At 35.1% G+C, this 25165-nt stretch overlaps 1 protein-coding gene across 9 annotated transcripts in view; it reads left to right on the top strand.

The window, feature by feature from the left end:
* The window catches only part of MKLN1 (muskelin 1), a 360180-nt gene that overhangs the window by 203831 nt on the left and 131184 nt on the right, over window positions 1-25165 (top strand). For 8 of the 9 annotated variants that reach the window (XM_060156656.1, XM_060156654.1, XM_060156651.1 and 5 more), the window contains one exon: window positions 19946-20015. Coding sequence is in view for 3 of the 9 variants with exons in the window: in XM_060156648.1 (XP_060012631.1) it covers window positions 19946-20015 (70 nt within the window). In the remaining 6 variants the exon portion in view is untranslated. Of the gene's footprint in view, window positions 1-17063; window positions 17168-19945; window positions 20016-25165 lie in introns of all 9 variants that reach the window. The other variant, XM_060156657.1, reaches the window with a different exon arrangement.

Below are 25165 nucleotides of genomic sequence, written 5' to 3'. Positions count from 1 at the left end.
TTCTTTGTTTCTATTTCATTTATTTCTGCTTTAATCTTTATGATTTCTTTCCTTCTACTAACTTTGAGTTTTGTTTGTTCTTTTTTCTCTAGTTCCTTTAGGTGTAAGGTTAAATTGTTTGAGATTTTTCTTATTTCTTGAGGTAGGATTGTATTGCTATAAACTTCCCTCTTAGAACTGCTTTTGCTGCATCCCATAGGTTTTGGATCGTGTTTTCATTGTTATTTGTCTCTAGGTATTTTTTTATTTCCTCTTTGATTTCTCTGTGATCTCCTGATTATTTAGTAATGTATCGTTTAGGCTCCATGTGTTTGGGTTCTTTACGTTTTTTTCCCGTGTAATTTATTTCTAATCTGAGAGTGTTGTGGTCAGAAAAGATCCTTGATATGATTTCAATTTTCTTAAATTTACTGAGGCTTGATTTGTGACCCAAGGTGTGATCTGTCCTGGAGAATGTTCCAGGTGCACTTGAGAAGAAAGTGTAATCTGCTGTTTTTGGATGGACTATCCTATAAATTTCAATTAAATCCATTTGGTCTATGCTGTCATTTAAGTTTTGTGTTTCCTTATTAATTTTCTGTCTGGATGATCTTTCCATTGGTGTAAGTGAGGTGTTAAAGTCCCCCACTATTATTGTGTTACTATTGATTTCCTCTTTTATAGCTGTTAGCATTTGCTGTATGTATTGAGGTGTTCTGTTGGTTGCATATATATTTATAATTGCTATATCTTCTTCTTAGATTGTTCCCTTGATCGTTATGTAGTGTCCTTTCTTGTCTCTTGTAACATTCTTTATTTTAAAGTCTGTTTTATCTGATACGAGTTTTGCTACTCCAGCTTTCTTTTGATTTCCATTTGCATGGAATATCTTTTCCATCCCCTCACTTTCAGTCTGTATGTGTCCCTTTGTCCGAAGTGGGTCTCTTCTAGACAGCATATATATGGGTCTTGTTTTTGTGTCCACTCAGTGAGCCTGTGTCTTTTGGTTGGAGCATTTAATCCTTTCACATTTAAGGTAATTATCAATATGTATGTTCCTATTACCATTTTCTTAATTGTTTTGGGTTTGTTTTTGTAGGTCCTTTTCTTCTCTTGCGTTTCCCACTTAGAGAAGGTCCTTAAGCATTTGTTGTAGAGTTGGTTTGGTGTTGCTGAATTCTAGTAGCTTTTGCTTGTCTGTAAAGCTTTTGATTTCTCCATCGAATCTGAATGAATCCTTGCCGGATGTAGTAATCTTGGTTGTAGCTTCTTCCCTTTGATCACTTTAAATATATCATGCCAGTCCCTTCTGGCTTGTAGAGTTTCTCCTGAGAAATCAGCTGTTAGTTAACCTTATGGGAGTTCCCTTGTATGTTATTTGTTGTTTTTCCCTTGTTGCTTTTAATAATTTTTCTTTGTGTTTAATTTTTGTCAGTTTGATTACTGTCTGTCTCAGTGTGTTTCTCCTTGGGTTCATCCTGCCTGGGACTCTCTGTGCTTCCTGGACTTGGGTGGCTATTTCCTTTCCCATGTTAGGGAAGTTTTCGACTATAATCTCTTAAGATATTATCTCGGGTCCTTCCTCTCTCTTTTCTCCTTCTGGGACCCCTATAAATGCTAATGTTGGTGCGTTTAATGTTGTCACAGCGTTCTCTTAGGCTGTCTTCATTTCTTTTCATTCTTTTTTCTTTATTCTGTTCCACAGCAGTGAATTCCACCATTCTGTTCCAGGTCACTTATCTGTTCTTCTGCCTCAGTTATTCTGCTATTGATTCCTTCTAATGTATTTTTCATTTCAATTGTATTGTTCATCTTTGTTTGTTTTTTCTTTCTTCTAGGTCTTTGTTAAATATTTCTTGCATCTTCTCCGTCTTTGTCTCCATTCTTTTTCTGAGGTCCTGGATCATTTTCACTATCATCATTCTGAATTCTTTTTCTGGAAGGTTTCCTATCTCCATTTAGTTGTTTTTCTGGGGTTTTATCTTGTTCCTTCATCTGGTACATAGTCCTCTGTCTTTTCATTTTGTCTGTCTTTCTGTGAATGTGGTTTTCGTTCCACAGGCTGCAGGATCGTAGTTTTTGCTTCTGCTGTCTGTCTTCTGGTGGATGAGGGTATATGAGAGGCTTGTGCAAGCTTCCTGATGGGAGGGACTGGTGGTGGGTAGAGCTGAGTGTTGCTCTGGTGGGCAGAGCTCAGTAAAACTTTAATCCCCTTGTCTGCTGATGGGTGGGGCTGTGTTCCCTCCCTACTGGTTGGGAATTTTTTCATGTATATTCATAAGATGGGCTGGAGTTTTTCTTTCTTGTAATGTCATCATCTGGTTTTGATATTTGAGTAATGCTGGCCTCATACAGAGTTAGGAAGTTTTCACTTTGCTTTTACTTTCTGGAAGAAGTCGCAGAGAAGTGGTATTGAAAGTGGTTTTCTTTAAATGTTTGCTGGAATTCAGCAGGGAAACCATCTGGACCTGGTGCTTTCTTTTTTAGAGGATTATTAATTATTGATTTAATTTCATTAGTAGCTGTCAGCCTATTCAGAAGATCTATTTCTCTTTGAGTGTTGGTAGTTTGTGTCTTGCAAGGAATTGGTGCATTTCATCTCTTACAAAGTTGTAGAAATAGAATGGTGTATGATATTTATTTTATTAAGCTTTTAGTATCCAGGTGATCAGTAGTGATGACCCCTCTTTCATATCTGATGTTAGTAATTTGTGTGTCTCTGTTTTTTTTCTGGATTGCATAGCTAGAAGTTTGTCACTTGTACTGTTTTTTCAAATAGCCAGCTTTTGGTTTTATTGATTTTTCTCTTTTCATTTCCTGTTTTCAGTTTGATTAATTTTTGCTTTTTTATTATTTATCTTCTCTGTTTGCTTTATACTTAATTGTTCTTCTTTCTCTAGTTTCCTAAAGTGAAAGTTTAGGTGATTGATTTTAGATCTATCTTCTCTTCTAATATGTTGCATTCAGTGCTATATTCAATGCTTTGGTTTGGCTGCATCATACAAATTTTGGTTTTTTGTTTTCATTATCATTTAGTTCACTATAATTTAAAATTTATATTATAACTTGACCAATGTATTATTTAGAATAGTGTTGTTTACTCCAAATATTTTGGGATTGTCCACCTATCTTTCTGTTACTAAGTTTAATTTTACTCATTAAGTTCAATTAGGTTTAACTCCATTGTGGCCTGAGGTTGTACTTTGTATAATTTTCTCTTCTTTTACATTTATTAACATGTATTTTATGGTCTTTCTTGGTGAATGTTCCAATGTGAGCTTGAGGAGAATGTGCATTCTGCTGTGTTGGGTAAAATAGTCTATAAATGTTAATTAGATCCAGTTGATTGATGGAGCTGTTCAATTGAAATATATTCTTGCTGAGTTTCTGCCTCCTGGATCTGTCAATTACTAATAGAGAGTTGTTGATGTCTTCAATTATAATAGTGGATTTGTCTTTTTCTTCCTGCATTTCTGTCAGTTTTTTCCTCAAGTATTTTGACACTCTTTTTTTGGGATACAGACACATTAAAGATTGTTATGTCTAGGAGAATTGACACTTTTTTCATTATGTAATGCCCTTCCTTATCCCTGATGATTTTCATTGTTCTTAAATCTTTTGCTTGGTGTTAATATAGCTTCTTCAGTTTTCTTTTGAAAGCATGGTATATCTTTCTCTATTTCTTTACTTTTCATCTATCTATGTCTTTATATTTATGATGGGTTTCTTGTAGACAACACATTCAGGCCTTGTTTTTTTAATCCACTCTGACAGTCTCAGTCTTTCAATTGGGTTATTAAGATCATTCACATTTAAATTGATTATTGACATCTACCTTGTTTGTGTTTTCCATTCTTTGCACTTCTTCTTTAGTTTTCTTATTTTCTCCTTTTTCTCTGCCTTCTCTGATTTGAAATGAACATTTAGTATGCTTTTATTTTCTCTCCTTTTAGAATGTCAGCTTTACTTCTTTTCAACATGTTTTTAGTGGTTGTCCCAGAGTTTGCAATACTACATTTACAACTAATCTAATCCAGCTTTAAATGACAGTATACTGCTTGATGGGTGGTTCAAGTACCTTATACCAAAGTATTTCTAATTCCTCCCTCCCTTATAACATTGCTCTCATTCATTTCGCTTTTCCATATGCTATAATCACCCAATACATTACTGCTTTTATTTCTTTGAACAGGTATCTCTTAGCTCAGTTAGGAATAAGAAAATACAGGGTTTTACGTTGGCTTCATATAGTCCTTTTCTGTTCCTTTTTGTGTTGATCCAAGTTTCTGACCTGTGTCATTTTCCTTCAAAGAAATTATTTTAACATTAATGGAAGGTGGATCTACTGGTGGCAGATTTTCTCAGTTTTTGTTTTAGGAGGTATTTTATTTTTCCTTCACATTTGAAAAATAGTTTCATTGGATACAGAATTTTAGGTTGGTAGTTTTTCTTTCAACACTTCTAAGTATTTTGTTCTACTCTTTCTTGACTGTATGGTTTCTGGTGAGAACCCTGACATAATTCTTATCCTTGTTCTTCTGTAGGTAAGGAGTTTTTCCCACTGGCTTTCCTCAAATATTTTTTTATTTGGTTTTCTGGAGTTTGAATATGATAATACCTCTGTGTAGATTTTTTGGCATAAATCCTGTTTGGTTTTGTCTGAGCTTCCTGGATTTGTGGTTTGGTGTTTGTCATTAATTTTTGAAAATTTCCAGTCATTATTACTTCAAATATTTCTTCTGCTCCTTACTCTCTTCTCCTTCTGTTATTACAATTATGCATATGTAATAGCTTTTATAATTTTCTCACAGTTGTTTGATATTCTTTTCCTTAAAATTTTTTTTCTCTTTCAGTTTGGGAACTGTCTGCTAACTTAACTTCAAGCTCCCTGATTCTTGCCCTGGTACATCACCCATCTATCTTTCATTAGTGTCCTTAAGATGTTAATCATAGTTATTTTAAGTTCCCTATCTGATAATTCCAAAATCTGTTTTGTATTTGAGTCTGCTTTTGATGCTTGCTTTATCTCTTCAGACTGTGTTTTTTCTTGTTTTTCAGCATGCTGAAGTTTTTTGTTGGAAGCCAGCTAGGATGTATTAGATCATAGGAAGAGAGGTAATCAATTAGGCTTTTTAGTTTGAAGTTTTATGTTCATCAGGTTAGAAGTTGGGCTGTTTAGTGTTTGATGTAGCCCAAGGTGCCAGAGGCTTCATTTCCTTTAGGGCCCATGTTTTTTCTCTCTCTCCTTTTTTTGGGCTGGGGGGCTGGTCCTTAAGAAGTTCTTAAATAGTTTGTGTCTTGAAGCTCTCAGTTGTAGTCTACTGTAATAATACATTACCCCAGTTGTGGTGGCTAGACGTGAAGGAGGGGAAGCATTCTTTAATCTTACGATGAAATCTCAGTTTTTACTGGGTCTGAGTCCCTGTACTCTTACTTTGCAGAGTGTTTTTTAGCCCTTCTTTTTCTCCTCTAATGTGAGAAAGGAAGGCTAGAGGGGGCTGGGGTTGGCTTATTACTTCCCACGTAGGATAAGGCTCTGGTAAAGAAGTTGCCTTTAGAAGGCTGGCTTTCATTATGAAGAATGCTCTGTGGATATTGAAAAATGGTTACTTTTCCCCTACCCTGTTTCAGGCCGGGTTTTTTCCTTTCATCTTCTTTTACTGGAAGTAAAACCCACAGAAATATGGGGGATCCCTAAAACTATGCCCCCAGGAGTATCTAACTCTCAAGCTAGTCCACTTTCAGTCTCCAGAAATTTGTCAAAATGACCTTGTAATTTTTCCTACCGATTATTGGCTCTAGTGGTTTCTGCCTCAGGTAAGGTGACCTCAGCTTTGATTCTCTGTCTCTTGCCCATCTCACCAGATTACAGGGTGATTGTTTCTCCAGTAACCTCAGCTCTTTGAGGGATATAAGGAAACTTGTTGATTTTCACTTTGTTCAGCTTTCATCTTGTTGTCTAGATGAGAGTGAGAGACAGCTTCTAAGCTCTTAACATTTTGGAGCTGAATCTGGAAGTCCCTTTGCTTTCCTTTTTCAAATCGTACTGGCAAGTACATTCATCATTAAATGTTTTCGTAAGATTTCCTTGCTGGGACTATTTGTACCTACCTAGTGTTTTTTGATGGTTGGGTTCTGATAACTTTTTTTCTTCTAGGGAAATTTCTCTGTTTCACAGTTCTGTGTCTACTAGGGTCAGTTGGTACATTTTTTTTACACAGAAAATTATACATTTCATCTAAGTTTTCAAATTTATCTCCATAGACTTTTGCAGAATAGCTGTGTGATTCTTAAAATAGTCTCTGCCTAGCAGGGTTTTTTTATTTTTATTTTTTTTTTGATACTTGGATTTTACTCCCTGTTTTTTTCACTTTAATTTTTTCAAATATTTAATTTTTAGTTCATATTGACAGTTAATAAATTTTATGAATTTTTGGTGTACTGTAGAGAGCTACACTGTTCCATATGATAATTACTAGATACGTGTAGCAACTTAAAATGGATTTTAAATTAAATTTAAAAGTTCAGTTCCTTAGTCACATTAGCCACATTTTAAGTACTCAGTAGCCACGTGTCTAGTGGCTATTGGATTGGACAGTGTAGATACAGAATATTTCCATCATCACAGAAAGTTCTCTTGGAAACTGCTGCTATACGACAGTATATGTCACATTGCTGTTAGCATTATTTTGTAGAAATTTTGCAGTTTGCTTTGTATTTCTCCTTTGACCCAATAATTTTTTTTTTGGCAGCTTCTCACAGCATGTGGGATCTTAGTTCCCTGACCAGAGATCAAACCCATGCCCCCTGCAGTGAAAGCATACTTGGAGTCTTAACTGCTGGACTGCCAGAGAAGTCCCATTGACCCAATAATTTTTAATAGAAATTTTATTTTCAGTTGAAGGGGTGTTTTTTCATTTCAGTGTTTTAAAAAAAATTTTGTTAGTAATATCTACCATTAATGTGTATTATAAAATATAGTATTTTATTATAAAGTACTCTTCTATTTTTGCTTAAGGCTCTGAATTTCATCTTATGTGAAATTAAATTTGAACCCTGCTTTATTATTACTTGCATTTGCTTGATGTGTCTTTGCTAATCCTTTAAAAATATATAACTTCTGGAATCACTTTGTTTTACTTACGTCTCTTATATATGTTACAGAATTGGATTTTTGCCTTGTTAACTTTTTTCTTAAAAATTAAGAAAAAATGTCTTAAGGCCATTTATGTTTATTGATACGTTTGATGTCAATTCTATTCTAATGTTTTGTGGCATATTTTACACAAATGTGTGCACATGCAAAATCTTTCACTATGTTGTCTTTTTTCTTTGATCTTTTTCTTATTAAAACAAGTTTCTTTTGGCATTTAGGGTGCCTTGCATTTTTGTTTTTTGGTTTCCTTCAATCCAGTGTCTTTTTATGTAACACTTAAGTCTCCCTGAGGAACTTAGCTGGGAACCTCCTCTTCTTTCTTCCCTCTATCCCAGCATCTAATTGTAAATGATGATCTTTCCTTCTAAAGGTTAGTATTTGTGAAGCATATTCTGACTTCTACTTATTCTCTACATTCTTCTCCCATTTTTCATAGATCTGTCCTTTCTACATTGCTGTAGAACATACTTACATATTATTAGGTCATCCGTATCTTCATGGTTAGTTTTAGTTCTATAGTTGATTTTACTTTGAAACTTTTCAAGTCATTTCTTGAATATGTGTAGTTTGTTCTTTAGTAGGTCTCAGGAAGGGCTCAAGGAACGTTTATATGTTGTTAACTATCTATGCCTGTAAACTTGAAGGACAGTTTGACTGTATGTAAAGTCCCAGGCTCACATCTTTTTGTGCTTGAGGATCTTACTACTTTTTGTTTCATTGTTTTGTGTACAAAACAGCTGTTGTGAAGTTTCTTGAAACTATAATTTTCTTTTTCTTATAAGAGACTTGGTCTTTCTACCTGGATGCTTAAAGTCTTTAAAATCTAATAGTTTATAGTAGGAATATTCTCAGTTGAATTTCCCTAATATACCATGTATCCTTTCAGTATGTAGATTCAGGTCTTATTTTAGGAAGATTTGCTTGCAGCACAGTTTGAAATACTGTCTGGTTCCAATTACATATTTATTGGATCACCTACTTACTGTTGCTTTCTTTTGTGTGTTTCATTATTTTTACTCACTTTCTAATCTCTTTTTTCTTCATTGGGCTTTTTTGGGCAGGGTTGGGGGAGGAGGGAGTATATTCTTTGTGTGTGTGTGTGTTTTAGTTGAGGTACAGTTGACATACAACATTATATTAATTGCAGGTGTGCAGCATGTTTGATATTTGTATATATTATGTAATGGTTACCACAATAAGTCTAGTTAACAGTCTAGTCTAATTAGTTCTTTCTAATTTAGTCTGTTTTCTGAAAAAACCTATTTTCCCTCATTTGAGTCTTACTAGCTCTTCCTACTGTCTAGTCATATTATTTCTGAACTGTTGTAATTTTTTTTTTTTTTTTTTTTGCGGTACGAGGGCCTCTCACTGCTGTGGCCTCCCCCGCTGCAGAGCACAGGCTCCGGACGCGCAGGCCCAGCGGCCATGGCTCACAGGCCCAGCCGCTTTGCGGCATGTGGGATCTTCCCAGACCGGGGCACGAACCCGCATCTCCTGCATCGGCAGGCGGACTCTCAACCACTGCGCCACCAGGGAAGCCCTGAACCGTTGTAATTTTGATTTATTACTGCTTAATAAAGCTTCAGCTATTTTCTTTTTTTTTTTTTTTTTTTGCGGTACGCGGGCCTCTCACCGTTGTGGCCTCTCCCGTTAAGGAGCACAGACTCCGGAAGCGCAGGCTCAGTGGCCATGGCTCACGGGCCCAGCCGCTCCGCGGCATGTGGGATCCTCCCGGACCAGGGCACGAAGCCGCGTCCCCTATATCGGCAGGCGGACTCTCAACCACTGCGCCACCAGGGAAGCCCTTCAGCTATTTTCTTAATTTCTTTTAGTTCATATTGAAATAATAGTTAATAATGTTCATCTTTTTTTTTGTGGCCACATTTTTCTCATGTGTTTTTATTATCTGTTAGAATATTATTTATTTCACATATATTATTTTTCCTATAATTTCTTAGTGTGTGCTTTCATTTTAAGTTTCTAGTGTTTAAGCAAGTATGGGTTTCCAGTAGTTTTATTTTATTTATTTATTTATTTGGCCGCGCAGTGTGGTTTGTGGGATTTAGTTCCCCAACCAGGGATTGAACCTGCAGCCTCAGCAGTGAAAGCGAGGAGTCCTAACCACTGGACTGCCAGGGAATTCCCTTCCAGTAGTTTTAGAAGGAAGAACTGTAGGCAGAAGGGACGGACAAGTGTAGTTCTGAGCTTTTGGGGCTCAAGATCTCTCTACTTTGTGAAATATTTTTTAAATTTGGACTTCTGAGATGTAGTAAAGCTTTTCACCTTTATATCTATGCTTTGCAAGTATTTTGCTTTCTGGAGAGGAACCTTTAAATGTATTTTGCTGTGTGATATGTTTTGAGTTCTGTATCGCTTGGACCTTTGCCCACCTAGAATATGAATCTTACTTTTCCTGGGGGTTGTCATTCTTTATGCTTTGCTTAATTTATTTTCTGTTCCCTGCAGTTTCTCTTCAGAGTGGGTTTCTGTCCTTCTAAAAGTAAGAAAATATTTGCAGGATAGTTCTGAAATCCTCTTAGGGTCTAGACTCAGCATTTTATGAATGTTCTCAGGCCCCCTTAGAGATTTCATGCTTTCTTTGCTTTACCTTATCTTGGGACCTGTGAGGACATTATCTGACTTTATCCAGTTCTCAGATTTCCATGGTCAGATTATTTCCTGTTGCTGTGATTTTGAGCGTGTTGGTTTCTTTGTGAAGAATTGACTTTTCCTTTATTTTTCCATGAGTGGATCCTTCTAATTAGCATAATTAGCATTTTGGGGACCACTTCAAGTAAAAGAACTCCTCTGTCCTAGTGCAGCTCCCTTTTTATTTCTTTTATAGCATTTATCACAATCTGTAATTACCTTGTTTGCAGCTGTACCTGTTAACTTTCTGCTGCTTCTCATTTGAACGTTAGCATCGCAAGTGGGGATCTTTTCTATCTTAAATACCAGTGTATTCCCAGAGCCTAGCACAATGTCTGGCATATAGGGATCAGTAAATATTCGTTGAATAACTCCAGCTTATGGTAGGGCCCCCTCTTTACCATGTTCCTGTGTGAAAATTTGGAAGTATTTGGTGTGAAGATTGGGAAGTATTTGAAAGTGAGTGTACAAGTGATTTTTGGAGAAGCTATACTTTTTATAGTATACTCTTTAACACAGTACAGCTGTGACTATTCAGAATTGATTTGAGTTGATTTCTATTTTGCATTTTGAATTGGCTTTTTATTGTATATGTTTTTGTGTCATAAATTTTATGCTAAGTACATTTATTATTTATTAAAAATAGATCATAATCCCCTTGGCCACAGGTACCCATTCTTGTAGTTATGTGGTGTTACCCCAGAAGAGTGTTTACAGATAATGGAAGCTGTATTATAATCAATGCATTGTGTGTTGTTATTGACTGCTGTGTAGGAGGAGGATTTTACATGATACGTTGAATGAAGGATGTGAAATCTTTTCATGGAATTGTAGAATGTTAACATGGCCTCATGAATGGTGTTTCCTAGAGTTGTGCAATGCACTGCCCTGATTAGAGCTGGAAGAAACTTGAGATCAAGGAATTCAACGTTTCCTTTTACACTACAGATAAAGGAATTAAAGTCCTACGAGATTACATGATGTGCTTAAGGTTATCCAACCAATTAGTGACCAAGCTTCAGGGTCTTATGATTCTTAGTCAAAGCTGATTTCTTCTAGATGCATTTTATCACGTCATTCAACAGAAGGGCACAGGTTTTAGTAGGGTGTTTTAAAACTACCAAAAGGAAGATATTCACAGATTGAATCCTTCCACACTCTTTTACATACTCTGCTTGACTGACTTCTTCACATCAAAATTAGAGGTAGCTTTTGAGTATCCAAAACTCTCGATTTAAAATTAACTGGATTTACTGTTAAGTATCTTGAGCATCCATTAGCAGAAAAAAAGTTAAGTGCTCCATTTTTTTGCTCAAGTGCTGCTTTTTATGTTTATTTTAAGTATTCTTAAGAGCAGCAGTTTAAAAGATATTGCCAAGCAGACTTAGGATTTGAGCATGTTTAATTAAAAAAAATGATTTTTAATTTGCTGACTTGAACCCAAAATGTTCAATAAATTTTCTTCTCATGATGAATTTTAATAGTTTGTTCCTGACATTTGGTAGTTTATATAGATATACTACATTAAAAATTTTGCAAAATAGAGACATGTAACTTGGAAAAAGTTAACATTGTATTCCATATTTCAATTGTCCATGTGTTTCACTATAAATTTTTATAGTCCTAATTGAAAAAATTAATTACAGCCTTGCCTTTGTAGTCTATCTATGTTCAAGAGACTTAATGTGGCTCATTTTTATTACCTTCGGTTTTCATACTGCATTGGTAGGAATAAAAATGTACCTTTTTAAAATTAAATTAACACTGATGAAAAAAGGAAACCGTTTTAGTCCTCAGCCCATCTCTTTTATTAGTTCTCATTGACCAGTTCTCCATTAGTTATTATTTGCATTTTAAATATATTTTACAATGGCATATATTGAGCTTAATCTTAGTAGATTAATCTTTGTTATTTGGATCATATAGTTTCTATATGAAACTATATGAATTGTGTCTTCTGTAACATTTTTTTTTTGCTTATCATTTATTTTCCCAGACAATAGTTAAAATGTTAAAATTAGTCATGGAGTACCTAGAAGGGTATTTTGATCACATTCTTTTGGTTGCCAGAAACAGAGCCTCCTGGCAGCTAGAACTAAAAAGCCATTAATTTCTATTCTCTGTTATTCCTTGGAGTCTCTGCTGTTTTATGTCTCCTACAGTCTTATCTTACTACTGACCGGCTTATTCTTTCTCTTGAATCTCTTATACTTATTTTGTATATCTTTTCTCTGTTTCATTGGTTCTGTTTACTTATACATTTTTCTGTCTTATAATTTTATTTCGTACTGGCCCATTCCATCTCCCATCATAGGTCATTAGCTAACCTAGGTTAGCTGTCATTGAGATAGTTGTAAGGGAGAGTCACAAGTACAAAACATCAGTGTCTATGATTGCTCCTTCAGCAGAGGCTGTGGATGGGATATTTCCCCTGTTAGAGATCAGGGATAGTGAACTAGAGGTCAGGGATAGTGAACTAGTATCATGATTAACAATATGTAGTAAAAGAGGTTAATGTCTCTACTGAGAGTTAGAAGAAGGAAAGGTATACCAGTAATGATGGTGGTCCTTATAGGTCTTTGGGAAGTATGAGGAAGGATAGTAAAGAAGAACATGTTTTATAGAATGCTACCATACTGGCTGTGTTTCTGTTGATGAAGGGCTAACGTTAATAGTCACTGCCCTCAACTAGTTTCTCATTTGCTTTCCAGGAGAATGGAAATGGATTTCAGGAAGGAACATCTGGGAGGGAGAATTAAAAACAGCCTACAGCTGACTAAGCTTTGAGAGATCATCTGTCACTTAAAAATTTTAAGAGGCAGTAAGCCTTTATTAATTGCTTCTCCATCTCCTATGTCTTTAAAAAGAAAGAAAAGTTGAGCCTGATTTGATCATCTGATGGCAATGTAGTCAGTTTTCCATAAATATGGAAAGCTTGTTGTCATCTCAACCGTAACATTTTTAAAATAATTTAATGTTATATAAATAATGTTTATTATAAAAATCTGAATACAACAATTATAAGAAGATAAGCTAAACCCCTTAATGATATTTATGCTTCATTTTTGGCTTATATGTGTGCTTGCTTTATATAATTTAATATAAATTAGATCATATCATACATGGTTGTTAATATAATTGTATACAAATATATATAAATAATAGTATTTTTTTAACAATGAAATCATACATGCTTCTTTGTATCTTACATTGCAAAAATCCCTCCAAGTTACCTGTCATAGATCTGAAGTATTCTTTATAATGGCAGTATAGTGTTCCATGATATATGTGTTTTATGATTTAATCATTTCCCTGCTACTACAAAAAACGCTGCATTAGACAGACTCATTTTTGAGTCTCTATACGTAGATCTTTATGTACTGATGGTCTTATTTTTATGGGATAGATTCTGAGAGTGCCAGGTGAAAGAATATGTACATTTAGAATTTTGATAGATGTTGCAAATTGACTTTCCATCAAGGTTGGAGTAATGGACATGTCCACAGTTTCTCCCTGATCTCCTGTTAAGTAGGGATTTAATTTCATCAATTTGATGGGTGAAAAAAGATACCTTACTATGTTAATTTGTTTTCCCTGACACAAACAATACACAGGGATTTAGAAAAAAAAAATTTTGTTGCTGTTTACTAGCCATTTTAATGACTCTTCAGTGACATGCATTCTGCTCATTTTTCATTTTGTTGTTCATCTTATTCACAATGTGAAAGTGTTTTGCATATCTTCGGTAGGAATACTTTATTAGTCTTACGGGTTGCAAACACTTTTCCCTAAACTATTGCTTGTTTCCTATCTTTCTTTATGGTGTTTTTTACAATACAAAATTCAAAAGTTTTTTGTAATCAAATAACTTTTTCGTTTTAAAGCTTCTGAGATCTCACTAACGCTTTTGGTTGTACATATTGGCCCTCAAATTTTTTTCTAATATGTTTATGTATATATGTATGTTTAAATTTTTAATTGGAATTTTGTATATGATATTAGATAGGGGTTAACTTATTTTCTTCCAGTGGATATTCAGTTGTATAAGCGTCTCTTAAATATGAACTGTCATTTTCCATTGAAATAAAATATCACCTTCATCAAATATTAAATTCTCATCCACACAGGGCTCAATTTCTGGATTTTTGTTTCTTAGCTATTGATCTATTCCTATACCAATCACTACTGTTTTTTTGTTTGTTTGTTTTTGTTTTTTTGTTTTTTGCGGTATGCAGGCCTCTCACTGTTGTGGCCTCTCCCGTTGCGGAGCACAGGCTCCGGACGCGCAGGCTCAGCGGCCATGGCTCACGGGCCCAGCTGCTCCGCGGCATGTGGGATCTTCCCGGACCGGGGCATGAACCCGTGTCCCCTGCATCGGCAGGCGGACTCTCAACCACTGTGCCACCAGGGAAGCTCTCACTGTTCTTTTTTATAAATTTTCTTGGCTCTTTTGTACAATTTTCTATACAAACTTTTTTGTACTGTGTACTTTTTGGGTGAGGCTTCAGATACCTCAGAGAGAGTGGGCAGTCTGGCAGCCTTTGTCTTGTGGCTTTTGATATACCATATCCTATATTGTTAGTTCTCTGTAGGTCACCAGGAGAGACCTCTCAGCAACTAGATGTCCTCAGCTAAGAGGGCAAGTACATTCTCATCTAGAGGGCTAAAGCGCTCCTGAAGATCTTTGTGGGCCAGGGAGACAGCCAGTTGTCCCAGGAATGCTCGTTTAGTTGATGCCTTTTTCTTGGGGAAAGAGGCATCCATGGATCTCATGGTCCTCTTAGGGCCAAGCTTTTGTGGTAATTCTTAAAGTTCTGGTTCTGGCCTCTGTCACCTTCTGAGCTTAAGAGAGGTACTTAGTAGTTGACTTAGTGTTGGGCTGGAGATCATGAGGAATATCTTCAAGCTTCCATCTTTCCAAGCCCCCTTAGGCTGCACCTTGTTTCTGGTCTGTATCATTTCTCTTTTTTCTTAATTGTATAGTTGATACACAATATTATATTAGTTTCAAGTATACATATTTCTCTTTTATCTTAGTATAAACTTTAAATTACAGATAATAAGGATTCATATACTCTATGCTTTGATGGAACCACTTTAATTTTTTTCCTTTTAGTACTGTTTGTTTATTTGTTCATATCTATCAAATATTTATTAGGCACTTTCTGTTTGGCAGCATTTAAGTTTCGAGTTAGGCATATGAGGGTGAATACCTCCCAGACCCTGTCTTCTTAGCAGCATTTTACATAGTTTTCACATATTTGTTCTCAAAATACTTTCTTCAGTTGGCATCTACAGTTTCTAGGTTTTCATCTTCTTCACCTTTGGCCCTTCTCAGTCTCCTTTGCTTGATCTTTCTCTTCTGGACCCCCTAAATAATGGGCCCCCAGAGCTTAATCAGTCCTTCAGCTTCTTTTCTAGCTCTCTTTTATCCCCTGAGTCATTTCACTCAGTGTCATAGCTCTAAATATTTTAGCATTTGATATACTGATGTTTCTCTGTATTTTTTTCAGCTCTGGCATTTTCCTTGAATTTCAGCTTCAGATAATCCAACTGCTGGATCTCTAATGGGCTGTTTAATAGGCATTTCAAAATTCACAAGACCGGGCTTCCCTGGTGGCGCAGTGGTTGAGAGTCCGCCTGCCAATGCAGGGGACATGGGTTCGTGCCCCGGTCCGGGAAGATCCTACACGCCGCGGAGTGGCTGGGCCCGTGAAACATGGCCGCTGAGCCTGCGTGTCCGGAGCCTGTGCTCCGCAACGGGAGAGGCCACAACAGTGAGAGGCCCACGTACCACAGGAAAAAAAAAAAATTCACAAGACCATAACATATTGTAACTGTTTGCCCCCTTAACTTTGCGTTTAGTGATCCATCTGCTCAATTTTCGGATTATGACATGGCTAGCTCCCTCATATTGTTCAGGTCTGTTTCTCTTCTACTTTGCTTTATTTTTCTTCATAGTACTATTAATCCTTACCACTACTTTGACATTATATAGTTGTTTGTTTATTAATTTTCTAGATGCTGAGAGACTTTAATTTCCTGCTACTTTTTTTTATCAGTTTCTTCTGATATTTACTGTGTTTTGCTTTATTTTTGTTTTCGTTTAATTCATTAAGACTCACAATCTTGGCTTGAACTATTATTTTATAGTTATTGTTTTCATCCAGTTCATACTTTTTTAAATTGTATTTTTAAATCTCTACCTTTGACCCCTTTAATCCCAGTTAATACTTTTTCTTTAACTTCCTCCTAGTTTTACAAAGATTGTGTCTGCCTTATATATCTTTCTGTCATGAGTCACTGTTATTGTGTGTGTGCCTTCGTGTAATAGTAATGTTACTACTATTCACCCAGTCCAAAGGGTATCTTACTATGTTATTTTAGACCATTTATATGTATGACTGTACTAGATGCTTGGTATTAATATTGTCATTTTATTTAAAATTTTCTGTTTTTAATGTGTCCTGCTTTCATTTAATCTTTTATTTCCTTCTTTTTACTATTTTTTGTTGTTGATATTCTGTCTCAAATAATTTGTAAGATATGTAGTATGTTTTTATTCTAAACTTAAGTATGCTTGAGTCTCTTTTTCTTAATTTCAGAAACATTATTCTTAGGAACTATGAAAAATGATGAAATTAACTCACATTGCATTTGATCTCCCCTCCTCCAATTTATTATACTTTGTGATTTTTGTGGTCCCAATTTATCATAGTTATAATATATTAGGTTTTCTTTCATGCTTTATAACATTCATGTCAGAGTGATTTTTTTCCTAGTTTTTTAGCTTTAGCTTTTAACTGTGCTGCAGTGTTTTCATAGAGTTCTCATCTTTGCTTTGTAATTCATTCTTAATAAAACACACCTTTTTTTCTGATAATGTGTCAGATGTGTTAATTTTAGAATATTTGAAAAGTATAAAAAAACACAAAGAAGGAAGAAAGTCACTGAAATCTCACCATTGAGAACTACATTAACAATTTAGTATATCTTCTTTGTCTTTTCTCTTCATGCATGAATATTATTATTACTTACAACACTTGATTTACAGTATATAAACTACCTTTTCCCTTCACTCACTATGTAGTGGACATTTTCCAACAATATTAAAGTCAGGCTGTAGAATACATTATGATTACATGGTATTTTGTAACATATTTCATAATTTGTTTTAACACATCCTCTGTTGTTAGACAATTAGGTTGTTCACAGTTTGTTATTATAAATTGTATTGTGATGAATGTGGATGATTTTAATCCCCTGGATTATTTTTTAGGTTAAGTTCCAAGAAGTGGAATAATTCTGAGGCTGTATAGTTTGGTGATTAGGAGCGTTGGTTTTAGAGTCAGACTGCCTTGGGTTCAAATTATTATTTCTTAGGTGTGTATGCTTAGGCAAATTAATTTATCTCTCTCAGTTTCTTAATCTGTGCTTTGACGGTAATAGCTTATGTATGGAAAGCACTTAGACCAGTGTCTGAGATGTCATAAAAGCTCAGAAATGTTAGATGCAAACATCATCACTGTCATCGTGGCTGACGTCATTATCATTTTTATTTAAAAGCATATGCATATTTGAAATGATTTTTTAATATAATATTAAAATTCTCTCTTGAAAAGTTGTATCAATTTGCATTTCTACCAGCAAAATATGAGAGTGGCATTTTACCAGCTCTGGCCAACAGCTGCAATTATGATTAAAACACATGTTGTTTTGAGAGTGTAGGCCCAATTTTATAGGGTTAATATATATATTTGTTTTAATCTCTAATTTTTGGTTATTGATTTCGAATGTTTGGGTTTTACCTATTTTCATATGGGGTATTTATGTTTAAGTGCTCTTCATTCATATTTTAATTAGCCTTTTGTGTTTTATGTTGCCTATATTTTTCTAGTTGGTTTTTACCTTTTAGCATTGTTTGAGGTTATTTTATGTATTAATGTTTTACCTTTGTGAGATGTATATGTAAAGAAAATTCTTTTCCTTATAGTATTGCCTTTTAAAAAAAGTTATTTTTTTTGACATTTATTAAGTCAAAAAGAATAACTTTCTCTGTGACAGGTATAGATCTATATTTTAAGATAGATAAATAAATGGGCCTTTGAGAAGGCACATTATTTTAGAATGATTTTAGATTTACAGAAAAGTTGCAGAGATAGTACGAAGTTCCCATATGCCCCTCACCTAGTTTCTCCTATTGCTAACATCTTATATTACCATGGTACAGTTGTCATGACCAAGATACCAACACTGATACATTACTATTACCTAAATACCACGTTTTATTTGGATTTCATTAGTTTTTCCACCGTTTTCTTTCTGATCCAGGATCCCATCCAAGATACCATTACTTTTAGTTGTCTTGTCTCTTTACTCTCCTCTGCTCTGTGACAGTTTTTCAGTCTTGCCTTGTTTTTCAATATATTGAGAGTTTGGAGGAGTACTGGTCATGTATTTTGTTGAATGTTCCTCAATTTGAATCTGTCTGGTGTTTTTCTGATTGTTAGACTGGGGTTATTTATATCAGTATGGACTCAGGGATATTTATACTTTGGGTTCTAATCCAATACTACGTTATTTATTTTGTTGTTTATTTTAGCTTTGGCCATTCATTCTTTCATGTTGGCTCCTCTGTGTCCCTTTGACATGCCCCCACCTTCCTTTTGCTGTTGTTGTTTTGAGCACTACAACATGCTCTAGGCTAATCTTCTGGATTCCCTGCTCTAATCCTAGAATCAGCTACCTCCCCAAGAATCCCTGTTTCCTTCTATTGGACTGTGGTATGTAGAAACCAAGATTCGGCATTGGTGTACTCACTGCTACTGGGGGTGTCACTGCTTCTAGTCTCTATTAGTGAACAGAGCTAGGAATACTATTTGTGTCAGTGTGCATGGGTATATGTACGCACATTCACATATAATTACTTCTGAATCTGTATCTATATAAACCTAAATATGAGTTCACACTGATGTCTCTGACTCTATTTCAGTACCATCAGGATCATTCCAACCTCCATGCCCTTGCTTTTCTGTAGCTTCCCACTCGAAGTGAGAAGCTTGACTCCCATCATCTACCGTTCATTTACTTATTTGTTTGACCCCAGTATACATGTAAAGTGTTTCAGAATTAACCCATATCCCTCCGAGAAATAACTTTATCAAATAAAGTACAGTTTTTTTAATTAATTAATTAAATTTTGGCTGCGTTGGGTCTTTGTTGCTGTGTGCGGGCTTTTCTGTAGTAGCGGTAAGTGAGGGCTAGTCTTTGTTGCGGTGTGCAGGCTTCTCATTGTGGTGGCTTCCCTTGTTGCGAAGCACGGGCTCTAGGCGTGCGGGCTTCAGTAGTTGCAGCACGTGGGCTCAGTAGTTGTGGCATGCAGGCTCTAGAGCGTGGGCTCCGTGGTTGTGGCGCACAGGCTTAGCTGCTCCATGGCATGTGGGATCTTCCTGGACCAGGGCTCGAACCCGTGTCCCGTGCATTGGCAGGCGGATTCTTAACCACTGCGCCACCAGGGAAGTCTGTAAAATACAGTTTTTGTGTATGGTTCTATTTGTCTTTAACTTTACAGTTTCCAGTGAGAGCACTGTCTTCCAAAGTTACTTATATCAGTTCCTTTTTTCACAGTTCTGTTTTTGGTGCTGGGCTTAAAAGACCTTTTTGATCCAAAGATTAATTTTATATACACACATATATATATAGAGAGAGAGAGAGAGGGAGAGAGAGAGAGAGAGAGGGAGGGAGAGGGAGGGAGGGAGGGGGGAGAGAGAGAGAGGGAGAGAGTATTTTATTAATTATTAGCTATTTTATTACTTTATTTACCTTAAACTCCTAAAAACAACTAGTTCATTTTGTCACTTGATGTGAAGTAGAGCTATACACACACACACACACACACACACACACACACACACATATGCATATGTATATAGTACTTTTTTCAATTGTTTAAAATGCTACCTTTATCATATTTTAAAATTTTTAAATTACTAGACATTTTCTGTGTTTCTTATTCTGTTTAATTTTCTCTTCTTATTCAAGTTCCAGGTATTATATAACTTTGTGATAATTTTAGCATCTGGTAGATTATTTCTCTTTTTGCATATGCCTGTTCACTTATTCTTTTAATTAATTGCTATAATTTTAATTTCTTTATTTCAGGAACATTTTAGTGGATAAGCCAAATGACCAGTCTTCACGGTGGTCTTCAGAGAGCAACTACCCTCCCCAGGTAAGATTATGTGTAGCTCTTGATACCATTCAGAAGTCAGATTTTAAATAGGCATGCACTTAACTGATCAGTTATCTAGATTCCATTAATAGTTTATTCAGTCTTTGAAATTGTGAGGTAAATTTTTTTTTGTTTTTAATTTACTTATCTGGCTGTGTGAGGCCTTAGTTGCGGCATGCGGGCTCTTGGGCTCTTTTAGTTGCAGCATGCAGAATATAGTTCCCTGACCCGGGATCAAACCCGGGCCCCCTGCATTGGGAGCGCAGAGTCTTAACCACTGGACCACCAGGGAAGTCCCAGAGGTAAATTTTTATTTCCTCTTTTTTTGTTTGTTTACATTTTGGAAGAATTTTTATTTCATACGCAAATACAGTGTGGAATTTGATGAAGCATAGACTTTATACTTCTCTCTACTGGAACATTTAAAATCTAATTTATGATTTTTCTGGATTACTAATGATGCAAAACTAAGTTTCTTGTTACGTTTTGAGGAAAATGTTAACTAAAAAGAACTGGTTAAGGTGCTGTTAGTGTTCTGAGTAGTAATTGATCACAGTACTGATCTGAGCAGAGGTTGTGACTTCTGCACTTAAACTCAAGTCATTCTGTAAATATTTAAGGAGATGTTAGTAAATTCAACTTTGACTCAGTGATTCAGTAACTGCCTTTTAGGGAAAATAAGCTTAATATAGTTTGTTATTTTACTAAACTAGTATATTTAGATGACATCAGGACCATGAGCTAAATTGTTTCCTTGACAAGTGGTGTCCGATGTCATCTGAATTAAAAAATAATCATTTTTCAGTTATATTACACTTTCAGCATTAGCACTTATGTCCACATCCTTGAGGAAATTAATGCTCTGATAGGTAAAGAAGATGGGTAAATAAAACTTACTTTATTTTTTTTTTATTCTAGTGTAATTCTTGGAAACCTAGTCTCTACTTATTTTTCCTTTTTAGTTGTTTTTTTAGTTTACAAACCTTTTTGGATCACCTGGTGTTTTAAGTGTTTAATTGCAAAATATATATCCAAAGAATACACACACATTTATATATAAAATATAAAGAATAATAAAGCAAATACCTGTTTACTTGTCAACCATCTTTAGAAATGGAAAACTGCTACAACCTTTGAAGCTTCCTGTGAGCCCCATCTTATATCTATCCTCTAATCCCACCCCAGTAATTATTATTTCATATTTTGTTAAGCATATTCTCATAGTATTATATATGTATATGTTTATAAATTCCTGTGATTTAAGTTTTGTCTGGCTTTGGCTTTATATAAATATAATATATATTGAATCACTCATTATACATCTTCTTTGGCTAGCTTTTTGTTTGTTTGCTTAACATTATGATATTAATGTTGCCGAGTATAATTATAGTTTGTTAGTTTTCACTACTGTTTAGTGTTCCAGTATATAAATATGCCAAAATATATCTATCCATTTTTCAGTTGATAGACTTTTGAGTTTTTTATAGTTTTTGCTCTTAGGAACAAGATGCTATGAATATTCTTCTATGTTTTTTCCTGGTGCACACATACAAGAGTTTCTTTAGGGTATATACCTTGGTGTACAATTGCTGGATCATAGAGGATATGTGTGTTCAACATTTATCTGGTAATGCAAAACTGTTTTTACAAAATAGATGTATAATATATACTCTGACTGGCAGTGTATGAAAGTAGTTGTGCATTGTGTTCTTCCCATCACTTCTATGGATGATTTTTAGATTTTACCAGTCTGGTGGATCTTTCACTGTAACTCAGAGTTAAGTTCCTGCTAGCCTCTTGTTACAGATTTTCATCAACCAGTCAATACATAATGTTGCTTTATATGCATTTCTGTTTAAAGACACCTTACTTTGTGTATACTGTTTATTCATTAGCATTGGACTCACAGCCATTAGCACTATAACTCTTGCCTGAATGAAGCTTATCCAATAACACATATTTTCTCTGTAAGGCACATTGCAGCCTTCTTGCATTTAGAAACACTAGACAGCACTTCAGCACTATACTTGGGGATCATTTTAGACAGTGAAACACCAACAGAAAACACAGAAATATTTTTAAATGTGCCTAAATAGACCATGAAAAGGAAACTTGTTTGTAGTATGAGAGCTAAAACAAGAAGGCATAGGGTCCATTGTTTGACCTTAGCTGGGAGAGTGTGCTTCTGGCAACTTAAATTTTTTGCTGCTCTGTGCATGTCCAGGAATGACTGAGAGTATTGATTTGATGTTAAAAATAAATTTTAGTGAGTAGATGAATTTGCAAGTGCAAAACCCATGAATAGTGAGGAACAACTATACTGTAACTAACAATTCATTTACCATATCTTGAACAGGTCTGAGAATTAGAAAGAAAGGAAAAGAGGACTCTGAAAAATCAAAAGCATTGTGATGAGATTTTAGGTTCTAAGGGCCTCTTCTTAAGAATCCACTTTGGATATAATGTTATTCTGTTTGGTTGATTGTTTCTTTCGGTTTCAGCAACTGGAAGCAGCTTTGTGCATGGGGGGGCGTAGCTGTGAAAGATAGGCACATTAACAGCAAGTTGACAACTGACCAAGTGTCATAAGGGGGAAGACAGAAAAATCTAAGTAACAAATAGAAAACCAAAAGTATAACATATAGGGGGTCTTTAGTGCAAGAATACTCTGTATTTCATTAACCTCTAGGATAGTGTTTCTAGTAAACTTTCTGCAGTGATGAAAATACTCTATAATCTGCACTGTATAATACGGCAGCTGCTAACCACAGGTGGCTATTGAGTACTTGAAATGAGGCTAGTGCATCTAAGGAATGCAATTTTAAATTTTATTTAATTTTAATTATTTTAGATTAAATAGCCCCAGGTGGCTAGTAGCTGTGTATTAGACTGCACAGATCTAAGGCATCGCTGTTATTCGGATATACTGTTTGATGCTCACAGTGCTTGATTCCGTCAGTAAGAAATTTTAATTATGTTTAGTATATGCAGCTTAAGCAGATAAGGAAGTTAATGGTGCAGTTATCTAGAGAGGGGTGGAAAACAAAATCAAAGCCTCTCAGCTACTCCTTTTTTTCCCATAATGAGAAAAAACTATGTGTGTACATGAATGCTAGGACGTATGGCATGTTTTGAGAGTGAATGAACCCTAAACACTTCTCTCGAGAGCTTGTGTTGGGTTATGAGTGGGGTAGGTAAAAATACAAATATTTTTCTTGTAATATATGTTGATTATTTTTTTTTGGATGGCTACTAAATTGTCAGGGCATAAGTATTATACTTATTGTTTGGACCTAACTACTTAAGAAATAGAACTGTTGATATTTCTTTTGACCTTGGGTGCTGTATTAGTCATCAATTGCTGTGTAACAAATGGCCGCAGAATTTAGCAGTTAAAAACAAACATTTATTATTTCACCCTGTTAGTGAGGGTCAGATTTTGACACAGGAGAAAAAAAGAGAGCCCATCTACTGGGGAATGCTTGAATACATTTTTCATGGAATATTGTCAGCCGTTTAAATGAAATGAACTGGCTTCATACCAGTTGACTTGGAGGAATTTCCACTATAAAATGAGAAAAGCATGATGCAGAGAAACATCTATAATAAGATCCTACTGTTGTTACCTGAATAACAACTCTCCCTCCCTCACCACTATATGTGTATGTACATGTGTATATTTTTATTTGATACAGTGAGCCCAGATAAAGATATGATAGGATATACATCTGGTTGTTGGCATTGGTTATTTAAGAGAGGAGGAGATGAGATAGGAAAAAGAGAGAAAACAATTATTTTTAAAAGTTATTCCCGTCAAAATATTTGATATTCGACTTATGTAAAGTATGTGTCTGTGTGAGTGTGTGCATAGAGTTCAAATGAATCGTCATCAAAATGGTGGTGGTTGTGTCAGGATAATGGCATTTAGGTAATTTTAAATTTCTTTCCAGTTTTATACTTTTATCTCTTTTGATTCTCATTTTCAATTTATATTTATAATTTATATAAACAGAAAAAAATGAAAGCCATTTTCATTGTGGTAGGGAGCAAATATTTTTAGACCTAATGAGAAAACATTGCTGTTGATTCTGGATTCTCTCTCTGTACTGGGAGGGAGTAAATGTAGCGTGAATGAAAACCCTATAAATACTTTAAGATAGTAATTTCACCCTTCTCCCACATCAGATACGTTTTATAGAAGTTACTGATACTGCCATGGAAAATATGTCTTTCAAGTTGACTGGGGAATACCCTAGGGTTGGTTGAAATGTACAGGCAGTTACATATGTCTTGATAATTGCTTTAAGAAAGATTAGATCATAATTCTTCTACTACAATTATAAGTTCCTTCTAAGGTAGTTTAAATAAAAGTATGGTATTAGGTAATATTCTTTGCTTTCTGGGGCTAGAGAGAGAGTAGTTAAAGTTGTTTAACAAACTGCAGGCATTCTGCTTTTGCAGGTCAAAAAAAACTTTAGTGATTACTTAATACAGTCGGGTGTATGTGTGTGTGTGTTACAGCTTTTGCAGTACACTGACGTTATTCTTTCTCTGTTTGATGAACCATAACAAGAATATTATAGGAATAAGAGTTACTTGCAAAGTAAGGAGAAAATATATGCATTTCAATGTAATTTCTATCTGTGGAAACAGGATACCAGTAAATTTATGAAGCTTCTTTATGGTATTTTGCCCAAGTGTGTGAAAAGAACATTGTATGTTTTGAATAATACATTTTTATTTAATATGATTTCCATATAGTGAAATGCATGAACCTTAAGTGTATAGTATCCGTTTTGAAAAATGCACACACTAATATAATTTACACCCCTATCAAGATAAAAAATGTTTTCATCGGGTCAGGAAGATCCTTTCTGTCCCTTACCAGTGAATCCTTAACTCTCTCACCCTCTACCCAGAGGCAACCACTGTTTGGATTTCTTTTGCTGTAGATTAGTTTTACCAGTTCTAAAATTAATAGAAATGAGTATATACTCTTTTATATATGCCTTTTATACTCAGAATTTTGGGGTGGGGGGATGCTTGTCCATATCTTATGTGCATCAATATTTCATATCTTTTCATTACAGAATACCATTCTGTTCTATGGACATGCCAAGATTTGTTTATCCATTTTCCTGTTTATGGAC

The sequence above is a fragment of the Lagenorhynchus albirostris genome, chromosome 8 (genome assembly GCF_949774975.1).
Source record: "Lagenorhynchus albirostris chromosome 8, mLagAlb1.1, whole genome shotgun sequence".
NCBI classification, from domain to species: domain Eukaryota; kingdom Metazoa; phylum Chordata; class Mammalia; order Artiodactyla; family Delphinidae; genus Lagenorhynchus; species Lagenorhynchus albirostris.
Note: the sequence above shows the minus strand (reverse complement) of the source record. Positions and strands in the feature narration are given on the sequence as shown.